General features: G+C 41.5%; 1 protein-coding gene across 2 annotated transcripts in view; it reads left to right on the plus strand.

The window, feature by feature from the left end:
* Positions 1–22,848, plus strand: part of serp (chitin deacetylase-like protein serp) — an 82,852-nt gene extending 60,004 nt beyond the window's left edge. For both annotated transcript variants that reach the window (XM_071597715.1, XM_071597716.1), the window contains 2 exons: positions 41–228; positions 20,147–22,848. In XM_071597715.1, the coding sequence (XP_071453816.1) occupies positions 41–228; positions 20,147–20,377 (419 nt within the window). In that variant the 3' untranslated portion in view covers positions 20,378–22,848. The remainder of the gene's footprint in view (positions 1–40; positions 229–20,146) is intronic.
* Positions 22,849–23,935: the final 1,087 nt, after the last annotated feature.

Raw genomic sequence — 23,935 nt, forward strand, 5'->3', positions numbered from 1 at the left:
TTAATCAATTTTCTTCATTTCTTCTCGTTCCGAATCGTAGGAGACCAGTTTTACAACTTCCTCAACCACAACTTTGACCGTCACTACAACCAGAACAGGGCGCCTCTGGGACTCTACTTCCACGCGGCCTGGCTGAAGAACAACCCCGAGTTCCTGGACGCCTTCCTGTATTGGGTCGACGAGATCCTCGCCAACCACCAAGACGTCTACTTTGTCACCATGACGCAGGTAAGAGAAAGGACTTTGCTTTCCAATCGACTATCGTGATCTGATCCGACTTCCACCCAAACGGGAGCGATTCCTTCAATCGACGTGGTTTATTTTATCGTGTCACAAACTCACTCGCTCATTTAATAACCTTCCCAAACCAGACCCAAAAAAGTCAAGACGAAATAGTTTAACAACTCATGTATAAATTGCGAATGACATGAAATTTTTGCAGGAGAGAAAATCGTTCTGGCAGTATCCTTGGATTTACCGTGTTTTTTAAAACCCAAGAAGTACATATGCAATGGCCATTTGGATGGGCCTTCATTCTGCCAACGTATGCATTATCATATTCTTCGTAAAAAATCTATCGCCGGTGAAATGACAAGATTTCACTAACTCGAAAATTAATTTTAGAGTAAGCTTCCAGCCGATAATTCTGTAATGCTCATCCCAGTTAGGAATTCACCATGGGCATATTCTTTTCATAAGTTAGATTTATCGAATATCTTTTCTTTTTACCAACCCTATACCTTTCGGTACGAACAGTGCTGCTCTCAATTAGATCCAAACTATCGTCAACCTCCTCTGGGACAATAAATAATTCTATTACTTACACCCAGCGGGTGCATACTTTCATCCAGAAATAATTTTTCAAGGTGCTTTTATAAATAATTTCTGCTTCAGTCACCCGACAAATGATTTCGATTTCGCTTCGTAATGAGGATCGTTTCAAACACCTAAATACACCGCGAGAGTGTTGATTTTTAACTTTCCAAAACGCCCTCACCGACTCAAATAAGACTAGCTCTTGCTTGTAAATCCTTTCTGCTTCAGTCCTTGAGCAAAGGTCCGAGAATATTCACGCTTTCACCCTTTCAATAGCCGAAGCACATTATCTCCTATGCAAGAGGAACGTCTCCACTTCCTTGAGCTCGCAAAGGATTACGTGTTTTCACCACTGAATCCGAGAGTCGTCTCATTATATATATTTAGTTTTTTTCCTTTCTTGTACATGGTACGAGGAGGGTAGTGGGAGGCGGGTGGGTATTTGTTGTCCCGTGCGGGTTGGTCCTTCCCCGTCTCCCCCCACTCCAAAATGCGACCTACCCATTTCATCCTCAAAGAGGCGGAACTGATATGCGATACGAGGCAGCGAAGAGGCGACGGCAGCGGTTGCATCGCATTCCTCCCACTCCGTCGCAACCGGGTTCCATACTTCGCGGTGACGGGGTTTCATTTCCCCGGCCTCCCTCCCCACACACACCCACACACATACACCCCACAAGAGTGGGTGTCACGTGACGGCGGAGGCGACTTGTTTCTCGCAGTGTGAAGGGACGGGTGGGGGGGGGCAAAGGGAGGAAGTAACAGCCGCCAAGTCAGTCTCATAGGTTTGTTTTCTAGGGTCGGTGGCGACGGAAGCGATGCCCTTTGCCCGATGGTGTTTTTATTACGTGCGCCGTTGGGTGATTGGGGGGGTGGGGGTACCCACCCAATGGGCTTGAGTTGCGAAGGTAGCGGGAAAGGCAAACGGCTACGGGGAATGGAAAGGGGAGGTGGGCATAGCTCGCGTAAGAGTCAGCAACCTAAGGTAGGGGACGACCGTCTCGGTTATTACTGCATAACCGTCGCTTTATTATCCCTACAAGAGAGAAAGGGTTGAGAGTCTAATGGTGGCTCTCGAATGCGCAGAACATGGGTGCACAGAGCATGCCAAGTGCTTAGTCCCGCGATGACACTTAATCATCACTGAATCGATGCGAAATCCTTTGATTTTCAAAGGGAAAAAAGTTGTTAAAAACGCAATATTTCAGGTAAATAACTCAAAACTTACTTCTCTCGCGGATTCACTCTATAAAATGAGTACATTCGTTTTCAACAATGCAAACCGATAGAATAGAATTGACTGCAAAGACGGAATTTTCCGAGATTTTTTCTGAAAAGTTACCCTTTCTCACTTTAGAAGCGCCACAAGTGGTTAGTAGTATCAGACCTATTGGCATTTTAATACATCAAACCGTAAGTGCTTTACCAAAATCAAAAATCCCGTAAACACTATTACTATGATGTATTGTAGATTTGGATGCCTAAAACGTTTGTGCGGCAGTTCCGCAAATTAATGAAATAGGGTAGTATAACGGTAGAGTAGTACAATAGGGTAGTCCTCCGCGATGCAAACACCAAGAAATACCATAGTATACGAGTATCAGACAATGTAGTCATAATTAATCCTCTAGTGATGGAAACAATTTGATAGGTGCCTATCCCTCCCCGTCAATTCTCGGTAAGTTTCTCCATTATTTTCGTCCGCGAGTGGAGATAAATCAATTTGCCGGACGAGGTGCGCATCGGTGCTGGATCCGCCGCTTCGCTTCGATCGAAAGGCCAAAGGGGAAAGTCACAGTAGCCACTTGCACTGGCTGTTGCGACAAAATCACCGAGTATTCTGCGGAACGGAGAATTGCGACTTGGGGCACTTCCGGGTGGGGAATGAGTCCTCTTTCTCTCTCGGGGAAATGAAATTTGCTTCATCTTACTTTAGAGGATTCCGAAACCTCATTAAAATAAGTAGCGACTGATTTAGAGCACGAAAATACCACATTTTCTAGTGAAACGAAATTTTCAATCTGCCCTCCCCCCAACACACTGCAACTTATTCTTCCCCGGAAATATATATGAGAAATAATTTATGGTTTCATGGTTTCAAACGGAACTCATTAGCATAAATAAATTGTCAATGAGACAAATATAATTCTGATTTCGTACATCTTCGAATAATACATCAATCATTTTATATCTGTGCGTAAAATGTTAAACGAGCTACGTTATCATTTTTATTCTACCCCGTTGGAATTTTTTTTTCGGGTTAACTCAATTTGAAAGAGATATTTTATTTAACGAAGGTTAATGGGAAATTTTTTAAGAAGAAGCTCAAATTATTAAAATTCATCCAATAATTTTTGCATCTTAGTCTTTTCCCTTGGTTTGGATTCGCGTGAAAACTTGATCCTCACCCTCCACCCCTCACCCTCCCCACCTCCACTTCCCTTCGCGAATCGAAGAGATGAAACATTATTCCCATCGCCACGTGTTTGTTCCACGTTCCATTTCAGCGTCGTTCCCCAAGAGCTCGTCTCTGTCTACGTTATTTATTTTTCAGAGTCCGTTCGAGGATACCTATCTTCTTTTTATTTCTTACTTTTCTCCTCCTCTGTCGCGAATTGGGTTGCGTGAGTTCCTCGCGCGATGCAACTCAATTCCATCTTCTCCGGATGCAAATATATATATATATATATATATATATATATATATATATATATATATATATATATATATATATATATATTGCATAGGCATTTACGCGTGGTTTCACAAACGCTAACATTACGACTGCTCGAGTCCCTTCATTCTCTTCTCTTCGATGTGCACACGGATTTTCTTCCTTTTTTTCCGAACTCTCCACTCCCGCTGCCACGACACGTGCGGCCTCGGGCGGTTGACGCGAAGAACATGACCCGGGAGGCACGTGATCCTTCCGCGTGGGTCACGTGGGTCATGCTCCGCGCGCGCGGAGACGCCGCCCACAGCGTCATGCGCTTTCTATACCTCACCTATTCGGAGAGAGTAAAGAATCCTCCACCTGCCGTCCCGTCGCTTCAGCGACTAGCACCGAGATAAAAACTCTTTGCATACGTCGTTTTCTTTTTCTCGGGCAATGTGAACGTGTGCATTCAATTTTGGATGCGTTTAAAGTGAAGCTTATCCCTCCGGTGGACTTCATCCAAGACCTAAATTTAACTAGCGCACGGGTTTTGAATCGCGACTTGTCCAAAAAAATACATGAAAAACGACTGAGCATTATTCTGACTCGAAGCTTCATGGTATATTTCTTAAGCGAAAAAATATTTTATTTCTTCAAAATGAAGTTGGTCAACTCGTCCAAATCCGACAACAATAACTGCTCACTCCGCCGTATAAATTCACCAAAATCTACAAAATTTTAATGGCGTCGAAATTTTTTAATACTTGAATCGGGACATTGCCTTGATTTGTAAGCTTCAATCTCAAATTGCGAAACTGGCTGATACTGCAAATACTACGAACTGAACAATACGCCATGCTAAATTGCCGCATTTTCTTTCACGTTTTTCTGAACATGAGTTTTAGCGATTACGAATATTCAATGTCAAAATAAAAAAATCGCTGGGGCAGTTATGAATATGTCTCAAGTCGTTATATGAATTCTAAACATTGGTAGATTTCCAATTCAAGCTATAATGACGCCATCATTGGAGCTATTGCTAAAGAATCATAACTGACTCCAAACATCTGTTCTATTTATTTTAATATAAGAATAACGATGTTTTGGCTTGGGAAGATTCAAGGTTGTCATTGAGTTGGAAATAATAACACTGAGCAGCTAACGTAAATTTTCACCATGAATATACGGTTACAGAAAGTTCTTACGCCCGTAACACAAACAACAGTAGAGGGTCGTTATCTTTTGGAGCCCATTCATTTATTACCATGAAGTACATCGATAATTCTTGTGGGCCCTGAAGTATCTTCTTCAATTCTTCCGATGTCGTGTTGCTTTTAACACCAGAAGTTCTTTCTAGGTACTAAGAATGGGTTTTCAAAACTTTTCCACCTTATTAATAGAAGACTAGGAAATTATTTTTTAATTCAGTCATTAATATCCGGCTTCTGAAAGTCCGAATCTCCATTCGTTCTGTAGACTTTTTAAGTATCAAGGACAGCCTTTATTTTCTCCATCAAATTGAGTGTTGTGGGCATTGCAATATGGTACATTTTGTTTTTTCTACTTTTTAGGCTCCACTTTTTGCTTGCATTTCAATTCGCACCGAAGGTTTCAGCGCGATTGCAGAGTAGATAGAAGGAAAGAGCCTTGAAGTGCGGGCTGCATCCGCGCTCTCCTTAATTCCCCACAGGCCTCGACGGCCCGTTTCCTCCCGAGCATACCAACCGCGTGTTATTAAGCACATTTAGAAAAGTTAATTTTTGAGACTCTAGCAATAACGCACCGCATTTATGAAGAGATTGTCGAAAAAAAGCAATACAAATAGCGTGTGTGTGTGTATATGTGTGTGTGTGTATATATATATATATATATATATATATATATATATATATATATATAAAATTGTGATTTTTATTCCATTTTCAGATATAAAGTTTGTAAAGGTATAAAAAATCGATCAAGTCCATCACAGCATTAACAATCCTTATAAGGTTTCAAACCCGTATGACAATCGAGTTACTTCGCATACTCTTTTCCGAGAAAAAATTCGATTTTAAGGTGATTTTATTTTGTGAATCAATTTTTACTACAAAGAATGAATTTCCCGCTACTTTTGGAAAGTATTCTTTTGCGATACAACCCTTAGAATTCATCGTTAGCCCTCAAGATAGTTACAAACTACGCCGAAGAACGAATATCGATTAACCCTGTTTCTTTCACGCCCTGCTAATTTCTCGTCAAACCAAGGGCGTCATCGAAAACGTGTTCAAACATCCTCTTCGCCCTACGCCGTGAAATTTCAGTCCACTCCCTCTCGTCACCGCCCGCCGCTCCCCGCCCCTCTCTCTCCTACCCGACCCCGACAAACCAACCAACACCCTTACCACTAGCTCCATGTTCGTGGCGCAGTTTGTGGGTGACCCCTAAGCGTTCTCAGTGCGACTCTTTGAATTCAGTAGCGCTCAAACTGTTTCGACATTGATTGCGTCTTTTACCTCTTTCTCTCTTTCTCTCTCTCTCTCCACCACCTGCGGTTGAAAAATCTCGTACAAAATGACGCCAAGCGATACCTTCATCTCACAGGGAATCAGATCGTTATTGCGTCTCATTTCTGACTGTCAAAGGTATAGGTATCATTCCCTTGGTGTTATTTTACGAAATTAATATATTTGTTGCCAAGTGCAGTGCTCCATACCCTTTTACGCCCCGCGATAGAAGACGGAGTCCCTAAAAGAACTATGAGGAAGATTAATTTCCATATCATCATTTTTGAAAGCGGTTTGATTCCATTTTCAATATAATTTTTGTGGTACTCATGCGTCGTAGTTGTGCTCGTTCATCTGATGAGCACGACATTTTGAAACGGTGGCCGCCGATTAAATGTGGAATTTCATGAATTTCAAAGAGGATTCACAGAAAATGTATTGGAAAAATCAGTATTTATCAGGGCGTTAATTGCCATATTTCATATTAAAAGTTTAATATATGCCCAGGTTGAAACTCTTTCACTTATTCTATATTGTCATCCGCAGGAGATCTTATACTATTCTTGATTGAGTCAGTGAGCAATTTTCTAAACCCTTCGTTCTATTTTTATGGCCAGCCGCTCTTTGAAGACTCGTCCGTTTCTCGGTTCCTACTGTTTTATGTGATCCTGTCAGAAAATAACCTTCGCTAGACAGCCAAGTTCACAGCTTCAGGAGATATTTCTCCAATAAAAGACCCGGCATCAGAACCACTGTCGTAAAAACATCACCAAAAGCTACCTTCCGTCTGTTCCGTCGAAACAACCCGAGCACTCATTGGTGTGACCTCGGTTGGCACGCCGTCGCATTTTACGAAATCGAATGAAATAACAATGGGTGGGTGGTTGGGGGAAGGGGGAAGAGGCGGGCCGGACTTTTCAGCTCGAGGAAAACTTCTCTCCCCCGGAGGATTCCGAAAAGGGAAAGAGAGGAAGGAAAGAAAAAGGCGGGTCCGCTTCCTCTCGTCCCCGCCACCCGTCTCGCCCTCGCGTCCGTCCCGACCAAATAAGAGCGGTCACTATCTCTCTCGCAGCAAGGTCAATTCCTTTTCGAAACGGGAGTCCGAGCTCGCTCCAAAGATCATCCTCGTCTCCTCTCTTCCCCCTCCACACATACATACACATCTCCCGACGTCGGTTTTGCTCTCGGCCGGCGGATCTCCCCGTCTCAATCCCCCCCCCCCTTCCGACCCACCCTCCTCCCCCCCTGACGGCCATTTGCCGCGATTTTCTCCTCGTCCCAAAACTCTCACTATCTCCCTCTCCTCGTCCACGCCACGCCTCCGACTCGCCCTCCCTCGGACACGAGAGGAAGAGAGCGGTTTGCGAGTGTGCGTGTGTGACAGTGTGCGTGGATAAGAGTGGCAATTCTCGTCTTCTAGAGATATCTTTAAGGCGAGGTAAGCCAATCAACTTGCTTACCAAACGCGAAACCGGAGACTCCTCTTTCGCCCCGTACAAAAAGGGAGCAATTTTTTCGGGCGAAACTAACTAGTCCCGCCAAAATCACCACGTTTCATTAAATGTCGGTTTTTCTCATAGGTAGTTAGACCACGTTTAGAATATATTCAGGATCAATTGGAAAAATCTTTAATCGAGGCGATTTATTGAATTCCGAGAACTACGTATTAATTAGATTTGTATTAAATATTAGGAGGGGAAAGTAAAACTTTTAGAGGGTTATTTGAGGATACGACAATAATATCTCCAGGCACGAAGATAGATAGTAGATTAGAGACTTTAACAAAGATAAAAAAACGCCATTCTCTTTTGATTATGAATTTAATAAAAATGATTAACTCCTCAAGTCACATCGGTTGATTTGATATCCGGAATTGAATGAGATAATTCGGCCTAGACATTGACGCATTTCAATCATCTGATCTTTTCACACGATTAGCTAGAAAATACAACTTTAAATGTCTTATCAGTTGGCACAGAAAATATCATGTTCAACTGCACTTCCCTTTACGGACGCTTCTTTTAAGTAAGTCAACGATAACCTATAACTGCGCATTAAATCCCGACGTTTCTGTACGAAAAAAGTTGGATTTGTGAAAAAAATGGGATTTTTTTCCACATACTTTGAGTAGGCAAAGAAATAATTGATTATTTGTGCTATTGGGTGTACAATGACAGACGTTTTGTAAAAGGTTGACATTTAGATAATGAAATTGAAAGACCCGCGAATTCCTGGTGAAAAGTTTACCGTATCATGTAACAAACAATTAACTTTTGTCTATGGCAGCCAAAATGGAAACTAACCAAATGGTGCTACACCCAGAAGTGCTTGTGATATGATTCGAAAAGTATTCAGTTTTATAATGAAACACGAACTCTTGGCTGGTGTTTTCTTGTTGAAAGAATGGATGAGATTCGTATTACTAAAAATATAAATGGGAGGAGTGTTTATGTTCAGAGAGAGAAAAGCAAAAGGGAACTTCAAGATTGACTGTGGAGAAAGAATTCTCAAGAGCAGAAATATTTTAGACTCCAGCGACAAGCATTGATATACGACGCAAAGCATGAATACAATCCGATGATCAATGGCCATGGCGCGGATGCCATGAAATATTTTCATCCAATAAAAATTGCCCAAGTGACTGATACATGTAGGAAAGCATAATTTAACCTCTGAAAGGAAAGTGGAAGTTCCATCGTCACGTTGGAGATCGGATAAAATGCCTCTGGGGCGTTGCTGATAATTTATTAAAAGAGTGTAATAAGTCCAGGTGAAAATATTTCATTTTAAATGTGAAATAAACACGTATCTTCAACATGTGTTCAAGAAACGATGGAACTCGTGTCAGTATTAGTATGACCATGAGCGATCGCCGTGCTCAGTTATACAGTCAAAAGATGGAAAGTAACGGGAGCACGTGGCTGCATGCCAAACAAAATGTCGTCCACAATGTCAATAAATAGTTAATATATACATTCACAAAAAAATAAAAGAACTGCTTACTCGTGGATTATATTTGCATGCCAATAGCATCTCAATATTAATTAATTTCTGCAATCTGACTGAGCAAGACATGCTTTCAGAACCATTCCTTAAAAATAAGAAAAATATTGTAAATTAAAATTTCACGATAAATATTACAGTGCAAAGCCCAGGCCGCGGCCGCGTTTAATTATTGAACCCAAATCAATTATTAAAGGACAGCTGTTCGAAAAATAGAAATATACTTACGTATTTTTAACGGCTCGTATAGTTTTTTTTATTTCAAATGTTTCACGCTCATTACCCGGAAATTCAGTCAAATATACTAATTTCCACATTTTTCGGGCTGCGTCCGCGTATGTCGTTTAAAAGTACAACAGTACAACAAACCACCGCTGTTCCTGACAGAGAGGAAGACTCCAGACCACGTCCGAAGGCTTACGTCACCATCCCCTTCATCGCAGGGACTTCGGAAAGAATCGCGAGGGCTTTAAGGAAACATGATGTGGTGACCAGATTCAACTGCGTCACCAAGATAGCTGACACCCTACCCGGACCCAAGGATGGAATTTCACCGTTAATATCAGAAGGCGTGTATCAAGTGCCATGCTCCTGTGGCAAATGGTACATCGGTGAAACGTGCAGAGCGCTGAAAACGCGCATGAGTGAACACCAGAGGGCAACCAAGGCCAAACAGTTTAGAGCATCGGCCATCGCTGAGCACGCCTGGAGTGAACCTGGACACTCTATTCTCTTCGACGACGCTAAAATAATAGCGAAAGAAGGAAAATACTTCCAGAGAATAATCAGAGAGGCCATTGAAATCGTTAAAAGGCCAAAAAATTTTAACAGAGAGGATGGATATCCACTCCACAGTGCGTGGAAACGAATAATCCCGCGCAAATATGAGGACGTTCCCTGATTGGCCAAGAAATTTCCCGGTATTGGCGCCGGATTTTTCCTATATAAGACGGGACAACAAGCTTCTTTTCATCCTTGACCTGAGGACGCCAGCAGGATAGCTGGCGAAACTGTTGTACTTTTAAACGACATACGCGGACGCAGCCCGAAAAATGTGGAAATCACCTACTCATCGCCGCGGAAACCTTCGAACAAATATACTAATGCCTTAAATCTGATTTAAAACACCGTGCGCGCAATTCATGATTTAGAAGGTCAACGTCGTATCAACGACAAGTTTAAATTTATTCGTTTTCTGTTCCTAACTGTAGTGCCGATAATTCATGAGTTGGGCTTCACTAAATTAGAGGAACGTGAGTTGATTTCCATCCAAAGGGAAAGGAATGCCGCCACGTTTATATCAAAATGAAATTGTGCCACTGGAACGGAAAGACTTGATTAATCCAGTTTCTCAAACACCTGAACCGAATTTATGCTGTATCATTTATGCGCGCGATAATGCATAGGCAGGTATTCCATCGAGTCCCATTACGAAATCCATAGGTGCTGACAGCGTAACCTATTCACGATTAGGAACGCATAGCCAGCATAGCATTTTACATAGTTTCAGAAGCCTTAAAAAAAAGTTTAATTTTTATATTTCACAACTCTTTATCTTACCCGACTGTATCGATTTCAGCCTCACTTTCTCTGCTTTGAAAGTGAGGAAATGGATAGGACTTCAGAAAGAACGATTCTGTGACCCATTCCCTCACACAACCGAATGTCGCTTATCCACGATACCAACCTCCGATGCATTCAAGATGTTAGGTACGTTTTTGTAGCTCTAAGGCCACGCAAATATAATTTAGATAGAAGCGAGCGTAATCGGATCGCCTAAACCATTACAGCTAATTCTTTTTTTATTTTAATATCTATTTGCCATGCATTAATTTTGGAAAACAGCTAAGTCGAAATTAGGATTTCTGAACTTTAAGAAAATAGTCCCTAGGGTTTCATGACCCTAAAATATCTTAAATAAATTGGTGATGCAGTTTCCGAGAATTTATTTCGAAAGCGATTGCCCCATTGAACTTAATAAGGTTAATTGTACCTCAAGTAAACCATGACATCAGCGCAACATTAAATTCAAATATATTCCAATCCATGGCGTTTTGTTTCCGAGCCCAGGTGAAAAATTAGTGATAGATGGTTTGGATAAGGTACTTAACTTTTTGAGAGCCATGTACCGGTTTATTGAGAGTAAATCAAAATTTATATGTTATTCGTTCAACTTTTAACCGTTCTCTTAACACGAACATGATTATATTTTCATTTTTAAGAATCTCGACCTCTATAAATTTTCAGATATTTGCTTTAGGACATTATGCATAATTCCTGGCACTCTTATTTATTCGTCTTCTGTCTTTTGTTTTGTTTCTTTCTACTTGCATTCCAATATTTTAGTTTCCCATATGATACAGGATACATCGCTATGCCTGAAACCTGGATATGGAGGGGAGAATAAGAGAGGTCGGGAGATAAAAATATGGTTTATGTTAAATGTAAATTATTAGTGTATTTAGTGATGATTTCAGTCCGTTTTTAGCAGTGCTCAATTCATGGCTAAATTTGAAATCCATTTTGATCGGCAGTCTACCGTTAACATGTAATAATGAGCTTCAATTTGTTCGAGGAATCAATCTGTTCGATAGCTTTTTTTAATCCCATCCAGTGGATTAAGTATTCCCAACACGTTTCATTATGCGCCTCCTTTGTCGAGGCACCCTCATTACCCACTTTATAATCAGTCCGTTTTAATCCCATCGCCGCTCATCCGCACGGCGTCGTTATATTTTCCTCCGCCCGGAGGACGTAAATCTCCCCTCCGCTAAGCGAAAAACGTTTCCCTCACTTTGACCCAGAGCCGAAATATTCTGGACGAAGAGAGCGGATCGCTTTCTAAACCCTCCTCCACTCCATCCTTCCCTCCCGACTGGAACCCCCCTTGGACCCATTATTCCGTTGCACTGAGGACTGAAAAACCTGATATTCGGGGTGACCGATAAGTGTGTAAGACGCGGCCTCCGCAGAGCCACTCGGTCGCGTGGCCTTGCATAATTGCCGCGGCGGGTTCCCGACCAGGAGGGGGACTCTTAAAGGTCAAATCCTATCCCACCCCGCACCCCCTTCCACCGCTCCCGTCCATCGACCGACCGACCCGTCGTCGCCCGAGAGATCTTCCGAATCTGGTCCAGCGGGGGGAAAAAGCCTCGAGCTGTGCCCACACGCGCGCACACGCGCAGAGTCACGCGGGAGGAGGTGGCGAAACCCCTCTGCATTCCTCGGGACGCGACAGAAAAATCTGAAAATATTCAACGCCTTTCGCGTCGGCGCTGGTGATTAATTCGTAATATTTTCTCGGTTTTTACCTTCGGCATGTCGGACGTATGTTAAAACGAGAGGTAGACTAAACGACGATAGAGTCGAGGATAGATGTATTGCTCAAGGGGAATATAATATGCTGGCACATTAATATATGTACACATATACCACATATATGCATGTATAAATATATTGATTGATAATAGAAGGTATTTTTTTTTAATTTGTATTGCCTGCTACCGTGTCACTCTGCTCGCGTTCCTTTAGCTGGCAATGATTCAGATTATTACGAACGGTAAATTGTATGTAAAGTAATAATCGACAAGCCTGATAATAACCTTTTCTGTCACGTACTTGTACCTTATTCGCGGCGCAAGAATACACTAATATCTTGGTAAAGCATTTGTCGCTGTTATGGTAAAATTGACTTAAGAGGAGAAGATTTAGGGTTAAAACTCACTACTGGAAGTAGGGGAGCAGTTTATTTTACTGCTCTTATCAATTTTTATTTTCCACGGGAATCAAGAGACGACGCAATTCTCGTCCGTACTTCTTTGACAATTTTTATTAGAAATAATAGTGTAAATCAGATATGTTGTTTGAAGCAGGATGAGTCAATATTCCTATGGATATCATTTGAAATTCCATTATATCCATAAGGATTCCCATTGCTTTGGGTACGGACAAATTCGAGTTTTCCCTTCAGATCATGTCATAAGCTCTCATAATACTACACATTCAAACTTGCGACCATTTTTGATAACATTCACGGTTCTCTCACTGCTATTATCATAAGGCTGCAAAACATCTATGGACTACGAGGGTCTGAGTAAAAAATCTTAATAAAAATTATTTTTGTTGGATGTTGTTCTCAAAACCAGTACCAACCTGGTGGACATGGAAAACATAGGGTAAATTTCCAGACGGAGTCTTAAATTCAAATTTCAAATACTGCTGAGGGTTTATATTATATATTAGGCATGATATTCAACTCATAAAATTATATCCATTCAGAAAATATTTGTTACGAAGTCAAATCATTCAACATTATTCGACAATTTTTTTTTAATCATCCAGAGCTTCAAACACGTGTAATCCATCACTAGTCGGCTAACGTAAACGATCCCGAGGAGGACATAGTCATTGATTTTAACAAATGAAGTCAGGCTCGTCTAAACTTATGCATGGCAACAGGACAGAAATTGCATTTAGTTCGTGAATGGCGCATGAATGGGTGCTATTACGGAGCGCGCGCTAAATTATCCATCGGATAATTATGACAAAGCTGTCCTGACGACTGTCGCCACCTGGTGAAGCAACTTACTTTCGCGTGCCGCCCGTGGTAAGGATACCGTGGTGGCACCATCCCCCTCTCCAGACCACCCTTATGGGTCCTACGCACCCCTCCCTCGGCTTCCCCCGTTCCCTTTCCCTAGAGAACCCACCGGCCGGCTTCTACCTTACCTCCCATCGGTGAGCCTCCTCCATCTCTTTCCCTCCCTTACTCCCCGAGCCGGCCAAATAACGGTCGTGCCTTGCCTCGAAGAAACCGGACGACCTTCAGTGACTCTTTATCCCACCTCCCTCCCTCCCCCCAAGATCCGAAGGGGGGGGGGAGGGAAGGAGCGGGAGATTCTTTATAACGCCGTAACCCGCCTTCAAAAGTACAAGGCCGTTGAGAGATGTGACAAGTGGGAGAAGCTGATGGCGTTGGACTGCGGTGTAAGAGAGGGAGTGAAGGGTTTCGCGAGCGTGTTCAGTGCGTGTGGAGGAGACGATTGGGGCAATTTCGCAACCCCTGACCCGCTGCCGCCGCCGGTCGTATCTCTTGGACCCGGGTTTTGGACGCTCGTTAAAAAAATGTATAATTTCGGTGGAGGAGGAGAAATTAAAAATAAAATAGCGAGAAAATATAATTAAAAAAAGGAGGCGACACACCTCTGCCGGGCGTCTGTAGGTCACTGGGCCCATATCAAGGGGAGCGAGAGAGAGAGACTTCTGGAGCCGGGTCGTTAACGAAAGATTGTGGGACGGGAGTTACTGTAGGCATGGGGGAGAGAGGGGTGATGGAAGTTTAGGACGAGGGGGGAGAAAGAATGTCATCAGTCGGTCGGATGAACCGGCTTTAGTTGAGCCCACTGGAAAACGTTTTTTCTTCTTTCATTTTTTAAATTTTAATTCCTTCTCCAAACCCCACGCGGGTGGTGAATGGTATCTCTGACGCCGGTTATCACTTAGATGAGACGGGAGGAGAGCATCGAGCAATTGCTGGGGCAGATTTTTTTTTCTTAGCTTTAAACACCATGGTCGTTGTGATGAGTGTTTCCCTTCTGTTTGGACTCGCTGTGGGACTTAAAACAAGTGAATGTACGGGTATAATTTGCCCCAATACCAAAGCTAGGGAATATACCGGTGAAGGATATACCATGAATGCAACGGGTTGAAAATTATCCGAGCTCATAGTGTTATTCCGATTGCACTATTCACGAAAGATTCACCAGAAACCTACAGAAGTCATAAAGTTAACAAAAATACGTGCGCATATGGCTTGGCATTCCAACTCTGACGTGAAGCTAAGTTTACCAAAAAAGTCTAATTTTCACGCAAGCATCCAGGGGATACAATACAAAATAAAGATGAACATTCAATTTCATGCTCATGCAAGACATTTTTTTCTATTTTGTAATTTCCATTTTCTATTATATAGTATGCTCGTAAATGCTTTCCCTTAAGTTAGCCCAGCGAATTTTATCACATTCCAACCAATTTTGCCCAAGTTTAAAACCTTTTCTTTGACCATTCTAGATATTTACATTTAACCATCTATTATAATGTTCTTTGACCATTCTAGATATTTACATTTAACCATCTATTATAATTTTGTTCAATTTTATCAGAGTACGTAGCAGGGAAGAAGATAGTAATTAGTAGTACTTCAATAACGAAAGTCTGTAAAGATTTTTCGTCGCTCACCTAGTAATTTCCATCAATGGCCAACGGGGGAATAACCCAATGGAAACCGCAAAAGAAAGCAGCAGATGCATCCATATCTATCTCTTTGGCCTAATCGCAACTGACATCGATTCAGGAATTCATTCTCAACGCCTCACGCTGCTTTCACCTTTGAGACAATCGTACTTATTGTTGGATAGAAATCCCGAACATCACAGATGATTAGGGAGATATGGGCTCAAGTATAATGAAGTAATGGGGAAAATCAGATAAAACATTCTCAGGTAGAGTTGACTCTCGTGAAATACTGTCTTCAAAATGCTAAAGGTCGTCGCATGGAGCAGCTTGAATTGATGTCACACACACATTTCTGGTTTCACTCGACGTTGAACTCGGCTGAAGAGCCTAACCATGCATTAGTCGCCGACGGTCTGCGTGCCGAAGGATCGTAAGGCTTCAATTTAAATAAATTATTTCGCTCCCAGGGGAGCTAGTTGTTGGAATCACCATTTTCTACACAACGGATCTGCGCCGACAACCAATGGTACCGCAGACTATGATTTCTTATCTTAGCGGCGACTCGAGCGCACTACACGGGGTCCTGACACCGTTGCGGGAGGCTAGGAAATATTATTCCGTGGCATGCAACCAATTCTGGACCGTGAAGCAGGTTCTCTGACTCCCCAAAACACTTCGTCACGGTCATTAACCATTGCGCGCCGTTGAACTCCATTTCACATTCCCTCCCTGCCCACTTGGGCTGCGCATCCGTGCACTGAGGGTTACATAATCACTAGGATAAGCATCTGCCACACTTGTTATCTTGTCTCGTTATTCCCGACCCTTTTGAAGAATATGTTGATGAACGTTTCGTAAAATATTTCGTTTTTTTTATACTGCGCATATGTTAGGATTAAAAAAAACTAACGTTGTGACGTCCGTCACGACTATTATGATCTCTGTGGTCGCTTTTGAAAAAATAGAAAAATTGGAACAATTACAAATCTGTTCAATCGTATCTTGAAATTCGTCATCCGTTTAGGATACTTTTAAAGGCTTTAACGTCCTCCAGAACCTTAATCGTCTCATTAGGGTAAAATGTTAGTGCAAATTAAGAAAATTTTAATCCATCTTTTATCTTATCCCAACCTATTACGGTGGATTTATACATTGATCGTCCAGTAAGTCCTCGGGGGAAAATAATAGGAAAACATTGTTTCGGATGGATTTTTTTATTTTTCAACATAATTTCCTTAAAACTTGATAGACTTCTCCCAGCGTTTCTCTAACTTTTTTAAGTGGTCCAAAAAGAAAGGCTTCGGAAAGTCCTCAAAATAGGACAGAGGAAAATCATTTTTTTTCGTTTTTCTACATGGACAAAAGTTAGTTATTTCAATCGAATATGGAAATTATGCCAGGCGATGGATCTAGCGGAAACTTAATAGCTGTCTAGTGAGAGATGAGACTTACTAAAAACAAAACTTTACCGATACTACGAGCGCCATCTCATGGATTTTCTAGGGACTTATTAAATGTCCTTTCTCGGTGTAGTTCCCAATCGGTGCTAAAATAGCTTGGTGCTAATATTTTACGCAAAGCGTTTCCAATTGGAAACTATGCACAAATTAAAATATTAGATTTACTTTTTTAAATTAAAAACTATGCGCAGAAGTATGCGAAAAAATGCGCATAATATAATATTCATCAGTTCTAATCAGCAAAACTTGCTTCGTCAAAGTCCCCATTCGCTACGTATGAATGCGGTACCTAGCAGGCGGTGTTCCCGATTAACCTTTTCTTTCGCCTGACTTGTTTGAATTCAAATTTGGTCCTACTGGGACTTTGAGCACCCCGGAGGTGTGAAAGACCGTCTGTTCCAGAGAAAAGCTTGAGCCTAGAAGAAACGAACTTGGATCGGGCTGGATGGTATAGGGACGTCCGAATGAGTCGGGAAATTATCTCGGCTGCGATCACCGAAGGGAGAAAACTCAAAGAGGAAAAGAAAATAAATTAATTCTTCCCTTCCAACGGAGTGGTCGGGTCGTCTGCGCTCTGGAGCCGAGCCAAAAGCGATCGGAAGGCGACTATGACGCACTCCGGGCGGCATTCGTCGGAAACCAACTTTCACCGCGTGAGGGCGAAGCGCGCGATCTCTCGTTCGTTTGACAGCGTTCCTCCCTGCAGAGCCGACGCAGAGGCCCATTGCAAAGCGTCCCGAGAGCGATCGGCCCCAATGACTGCGCTTCCTATTGTTCGCTACCCTCGAAAACATTACTTTCCCCCTCAACCTCACAGTTCGAATGTGTCCAGCATTCCAAACACATGAATCATCAAACGAAAAGATATGAACTTGATAATACCAAATCTATTCAAATTTAAATTAAAATCCTCTTTCGCTACCAGAACCCACACGGAAAAGAATAGAAGTCTAGTCATCAAACGGTTGTATCCTGACATGTTTTTTTCAGAATCTAGATATTATAATAACGTTGTTTTTATTTTCCTCTGTGAATTTTGTGCATGGTGAGCATTGGTCGCAAAACGCCCACTAAAAACATTTCCCTAGTAACTCCAAGGCTGTCACCGAACGGTATTCGTTTCAGAAAGCCTTGATTAATTGAAAGCCTTGATGGATAACAGCATTCTGTTCACTGACCTTGGGGCGATATCTCCACTAGCAGCGGTTAACTTGACATCAAGAGCAAATTTAAATTACAAGCAATGTGGAATGCATTGGCAAACAACTGTGCACCGCTGAAGAGATAGATTAAAACAGCCTATATAGTTAATTGACAGGTAAGCAAATGAAAGGATAGGCTCAAGTAATTCTGACCCCGTCACGAGCCTGAAAATCATAAAATTGCATCGGTTTTGGAGTGAAATTGAAATTATTATCACGGTTTCAAACCTCTAATAGGTGAATTAAAATCTTATTCAACGAGCAATAAATGTTTTAAAATGTTCAGGTAACAGCAAGCTAAGGAGATTCAGCCCTCGAAAGTGTGAAATTTTTTACGATAATGATCAGAGAAGCAATGAATTTTTTAAGTAAATTCCCAGACTTTCATGATGAAAATGTCTTTCGTATCACTCCTCACGCCGCGCCAAACAAGAATTTCTCCCCGAGAAGAGTGCCCTAATATAACTTTGATCAGCGTATATCGCCGCGATGAAAAGAGAGCTGTGACATTGCGTAGTAGCGAACGTGATTGACTTTTGGAGAGAAGAGATTCAACTACTACTACTACTCGCTGTGACACCGGAGTGACCGATGACAACTTTCCAATTGAACTGGAGCAAAAGTAAACTTGACGGAGCAGAGTCACCAAGGTTACGGCTGGACGTGAATAAGGACGCGGATCGACCCTTTAACATGAGAAGTGAAACGCCGTCCCGTAAACGAGCTCCGCCAGCCAGGTGTTCCCTTTACCTCTAAAAGTGATATAATTCGACCCAAAGAGCTCTCCTTTGGAAAGGGCACTGGTCTTTTCCCCTCAAATAACTAGGCTCTCTGTGATAACTTCTATTACCCAACTGTATAAACTAGGTGGCAGACTTCTTTTTATCATTTTTAAGAGCTTACTGAGGACGAAAAGAAGGTGAGCAGACGTGTTTGAGACACGTTGACACGGTATAATGATGACAATTAAATGAGAGGAAATTGTGAAGAAGTATTCTAAAATAATTGTGTGAAGGTCGAAATCTTTTGTAAGAAAAACCGTGGAGATGAAAGTTTAATGTATACCTCCTACAAATTTGATGAAGACTATATTTTAAGGAAACATAGAGTGGTAACATTACTGATGGAGGCCATGAATGAATTACGAGGAGAAAATGAAGCCTACAAAACTAGGAAGAAATGATAAGTTAGCCAGGTAACAGGATAGCTGCTACAAACTTGGTTGCTTGCAGTCTGAAACAGCTTTGAGAAGTTCTACATACCAATTCTACTATTTTTACCATATGACGATAAAAGATAATTAAGACATGATATATTTATAGAAAAGAAAAGAAAAATGACCCCTCCTTGTACTACTTGAGATTAAATTTAAGTAAAATCTATGGCATTTAAAAAAAATCTGCCTAGACTCATTGTCATAGATAAGAATGCCATAATCCGAAATATATGATTCTAGACTCGTGTTCACATCGAAACAGAACTGTGATTTCTTACAGTCAACATTTCTCATTAGCTCATCTCTCCATTGGAGTTACCAATCCAGAATGAAGGTGATTCGTCAATGTCTTTATGGTGCCGTAGTGCGGAATACGTATCATAAACAAAGTTTAGGCGATCCTTCATAGACTAATTTCGTCCCCGTCCTTACTAATAATAGAGAATGAAAAGATTTTGATCCAACATGGCTATTCAAATTCTTCCCCTCTCCGTCCAAACATAGCACGCAACGCTTCGTTCTATTTTTTTGCGTGCTATAGCCAGGTGAGAATAATTTTATGCATTTCCATTTCGTGCATTTTCACTCGTGCCACTTTCGTCCAATCATTATTCTGCAACAACTAGGGCTCACCATGCCTATTAATTTAACCTCCTTGGACGTGTTAGTTGGCGTGTTATATAGTACCACCACTGACTGGAGAACTCCGGTTTGATTCCAGTTAGTACCTCTAGCAAACCTCAGCTTCACCCAAGCTGTGTATAATTTTCCGGACAGCAAAGTTTCTTGGAAAAACACAGGTGGAACAGGGAAAATCACTGGCACCCATTTTTGTGTTAATTGGATGCTACGTTTGGTTATTATTATTGAATGAGCTCTACTCTCAATAACCAAACCAACCTTTGGGTTGAATACTGTGGCGGTGGGAGATGTTACTGGTTAGGAACTGCCGCGGTGTAATCCTACTCGTGGAGGTGTGCCGAGCAACTCTTCGGGAGGCGCAAGAAATACGAAACGCGAAGTTGTTTTAAGGCGATTAATCAGTCTTATATATTTTTTCCTTTCCTCCGTAGGTGATCCAGTGGATCCAGAACCCAAGGACCATCTCCGAGGCCAAGAACTTCGAGCCCTGGAGGGAGAAGTGTTCCGTTGACCCCAACTCGCCCCCTGCCTGCTGGGTGCCCCACAGCTGCAAGCTCACCTCCAAGGAAATTCCCGGAGAGACCGTCAACCTCCAGACCTGCGTCCGATGCCCCAATAACTACCCCTGGGTCAACGATCCCACCGGAGATGGATTTTTCTAGGAGACGGAAGGGAGTTTGGATACGGGACTTAAGGGGGAGACGAGGAGTCAGCCAAGAGGAAGAAGCGCTCCTTCCGAGTAGAAGGGAGAGATTGGAAGAGATTGTGGGAATGAATGGATGAGAGGACGGAGATGTGCGAATGGGAAAAATTGGGAGGGGAGGAGGAGAAGGATCGGAGGGAGACAACTGTTTTCTTAAATGAACGAGCGAATTTTTTTTCCATCGAATAAATATAAAAAATACAGAAGACGAACACTCAACGAGGGAGTTGGTTATATATATATAAAAAAAGACAACGATGCATGTTTTTGCAGGGGTGTGGGACGGATGGTCCCGACCCCGCCGTGTAACCCCCGGTGTGGGCAAATCTCGGAACTTTTTCACATTTTTTTTTTGTAATTCGCTTCGGCGGACAATGAAAAGGGTCGATTTCCCACACTCCGGGGGTGAAGAAACTGTTTCTATTATTTTATTTTTTTTACTGCGGAAGGGTGCATCGTTTCATTTTTTTTCACTTTCGCCCTGAAGGGGACATCAGGAAGAACACGTTAAGGCGGAAGAAGACCCACAAGGCTGTGCCCCGGGAACCGTGATTGACCGCAAAGATTTTTAAAAAATACACATATATATTATTTCTCTTGTCGAGAAGGACGTGACATCTTGTGACTCCAAATGTTATTTTTTAATTCTTTTTCTGCCGGTACACGGCGTCAAAATATCCGTGACGAGAGAGGGTTCCCGAAGACAGTTTTGCAAGAGAGGCTTTCGCCAGAATAATACGTCTTTTCCTTCACCTCACCACCCGATTGAGGAGCACCAGCACACCCATCTTACATCAAGGCTCCGGAATAAATAATTATTGGGGTTCGACACGGATTGTGATTCGCAATTTTTTTGAAACCATAATTCGCAATTGGGAAAGCATCACGTGGAACAGTGTGGCGCCGTTATTGGACTCAGGGGCCATGCCAGCGAGGGTCTGGGCGTAAATGTATCAAAAAATATAATGTGCAAATTCTTTTTGAGAAGTGATGTGGAGGTTTATTTTTGCATTTTTCATGATATTCTTTTTAAAAAAGACTGTTTTTTTAAATTAGGAATAACATCTTCGCTGGGCTTCAGGTGAGTCGAGAGGGGACGAGAGTTGAGATATGAAGAGATACGGCGAACGTAAGATCGACAAATGATGATGATAATGATTAATGCCAACTTGGAAACGAATCGTTTCATTGTAAAAAGAACATCGTAGGGAGAAAATTTTGTAGTCTTTTTGAAGTTCACGCGTCCTGATATGAGTGATGGTATTGACAATTCTGACTGAATCAAACGTGAAATGGCAGTTGAACGACTCAACGGAAGGTCGGGTTTTTTTCCTAAATTTCTATCTCGTAAGTTCTGCACCGCGATTCATCGGCTTACGTTAGACTGAATGCAGATGAGGTAACTGCCGTTTGGCGCTGCATAGTCCGCGAGACCAAGATCAGGCCTCTGATGAGAAAGAAGAACATGGAGACGCGTGAAGGTAATTGATGTCATGAAATCCTCGGACGCGGGCACGACTTAAAAACAAACATCAAAATTACTTGACTTGAGCGAATCGCAAAAAAATAAGAAAAAAATTACAAGAGGTAATTTACCTCTTTGTGGACGATAACTTCTGAGCTTTCTCGACATTTCTGGTACTATATAACCTTTATCAAAATCAATTCCCACTTTCTGCGTGAAATAATGATCAAATAAACAATATTATCAATTATAGAATTGAAATATAGCAATCTTGAAAATATATTTACCCTTTATAAGTTTCCTGGAAACAATTCTTTGTGGTCGAATGAAAACATTCTGCTGGTATATGTGTGCATATATATATATATATATATATATATATATATATATATATATATACACACACACACATATATATACACATACATAGATATGCACGTATACATACGTATGTGTATGCATATTTGCTATGTTTGGAACTAAATTAGACAAATGTCGAGTAAGTTTAGAGGAAAAGTATTAAATGAGTCAACTTAACACTTAAATACTCTCAAAATTTTGAGAGAACTAATTCGGAAGAAGGGGACTTGACATAGGACAATAACTTAGTTTTATCACTTGAGAACGAGATTGTGAGAAAAATACGGACGCCCAAACAATTTCCAACGAACCCACGTAGGAATAAGTTACAGTAAAAAAGTCCCAAGCGTCATTAAAAAAGTGTCCATGACTTGTTCAGATCTGAGGGGATTCCTTTGTATTTAAAAATGTATTCTGTGATGTTTGTGATGTTTCTGGTACTTTTGGACAACCTTTATGTCCGTTGTAATATACTATTTACAAAAATGAGGAGTAATTAAACAAAAAGTAGACATCATAGAAATTGTAAAGAAAAATCTAAAAACAAAATATAATTGTTTGATGTGTTAAATAAACAAAAAATAAAATATGATTTATAAAAAATATTTACACTTGATTTTTATTATTCCATCCCATCCCCATTTAAATTTATGAGTAATATTAGCTCTATATAGGTGCATTGGCTCAATAAAAGCGATCAATGTAATGTTTATCGCTCAAAATGGTAGGTGTGTATTTTCTTATATTAAAAAAATTGAAACGAAATGTACATACAAGAAATGCATACACAATTTCACTCAGAAAATATATTTCAATTCATTACAAGTGTAATTCATTATTTACAATCACCTACGTCTAAGAAATAAAACTCTTTGAAATGAGTTGACCCAAGTTTGGTAAATAGAAATCACAATCAAGGAAAAGATTTTGCTTCCTTTTGCTAATCATTCAATGCATAGAGGGCACAATTAGATGAAAATGAAAATCATCCAATGAAAGTTGTTCCATTGAGTGACATAAATAACTTTTCCTAGTTAGTAACAATATTAAATCACAATGGCAAGCATAAAAATATATTTATTATATTATAATGTCCAGGCCAATATTTAATATTAATCCAGTCATCCCCCTTATTAGATATTCCCCTGCCATCCTTTGTAAGAAGCAAAGAATTGCAAAACCTTTGAAAATAAATACTCCGCACAGACGATAACTGGGAGTAGGCGAGGAAATGAAAAGGGAGCAAACATTCAACATAGGACCCTTCCCACTTTTCCCTTATGGCCTCAAAATAATACCCACACCTGATTCCCTCCCTATGACAAATTTGCGAGAGGGCGAAAAACGCGAGCCTTAAAAAAATACATGCACACACGCACGCATACCGACCCACGCGCCTTTATATCAATGGCATTCATTAGCATTTTACGAGACAACGAGGGATGAGAGACGCTGTAGGACGCGCGAGCACATTATTATAACGCGCGTATAGTATTCCGGACCGAGGGAGAAAAGAGAGGGCGGGGAGTGGACGGGGACAAAGAGGCGAACACTCCCCACCTCCCGAGGTATATAACTCAGCGGCAGAGGGATAGATAAATGGCGAGTGGGCGTGGAGGGGAGGAGGCTGCCCGCCCTTCCGCCCGCGCCGGCATTCCTTCCCCGCCCGGGCGAGGAAGGGGTGGGGAATGG

This window comes from Hetaerina americana, unplaced genomic scaffold, assembly GCF_022747635.1.
Source record: "Hetaerina americana unplaced genomic scaffold, ioHetAmer1.1.p SCAF_9, whole genome shotgun sequence".
In the NCBI taxonomy this organism is placed as follows: Eukaryota; Metazoa; Arthropoda; class Insecta; order Odonata; family Calopterygidae; genus Hetaerina; species Hetaerina americana.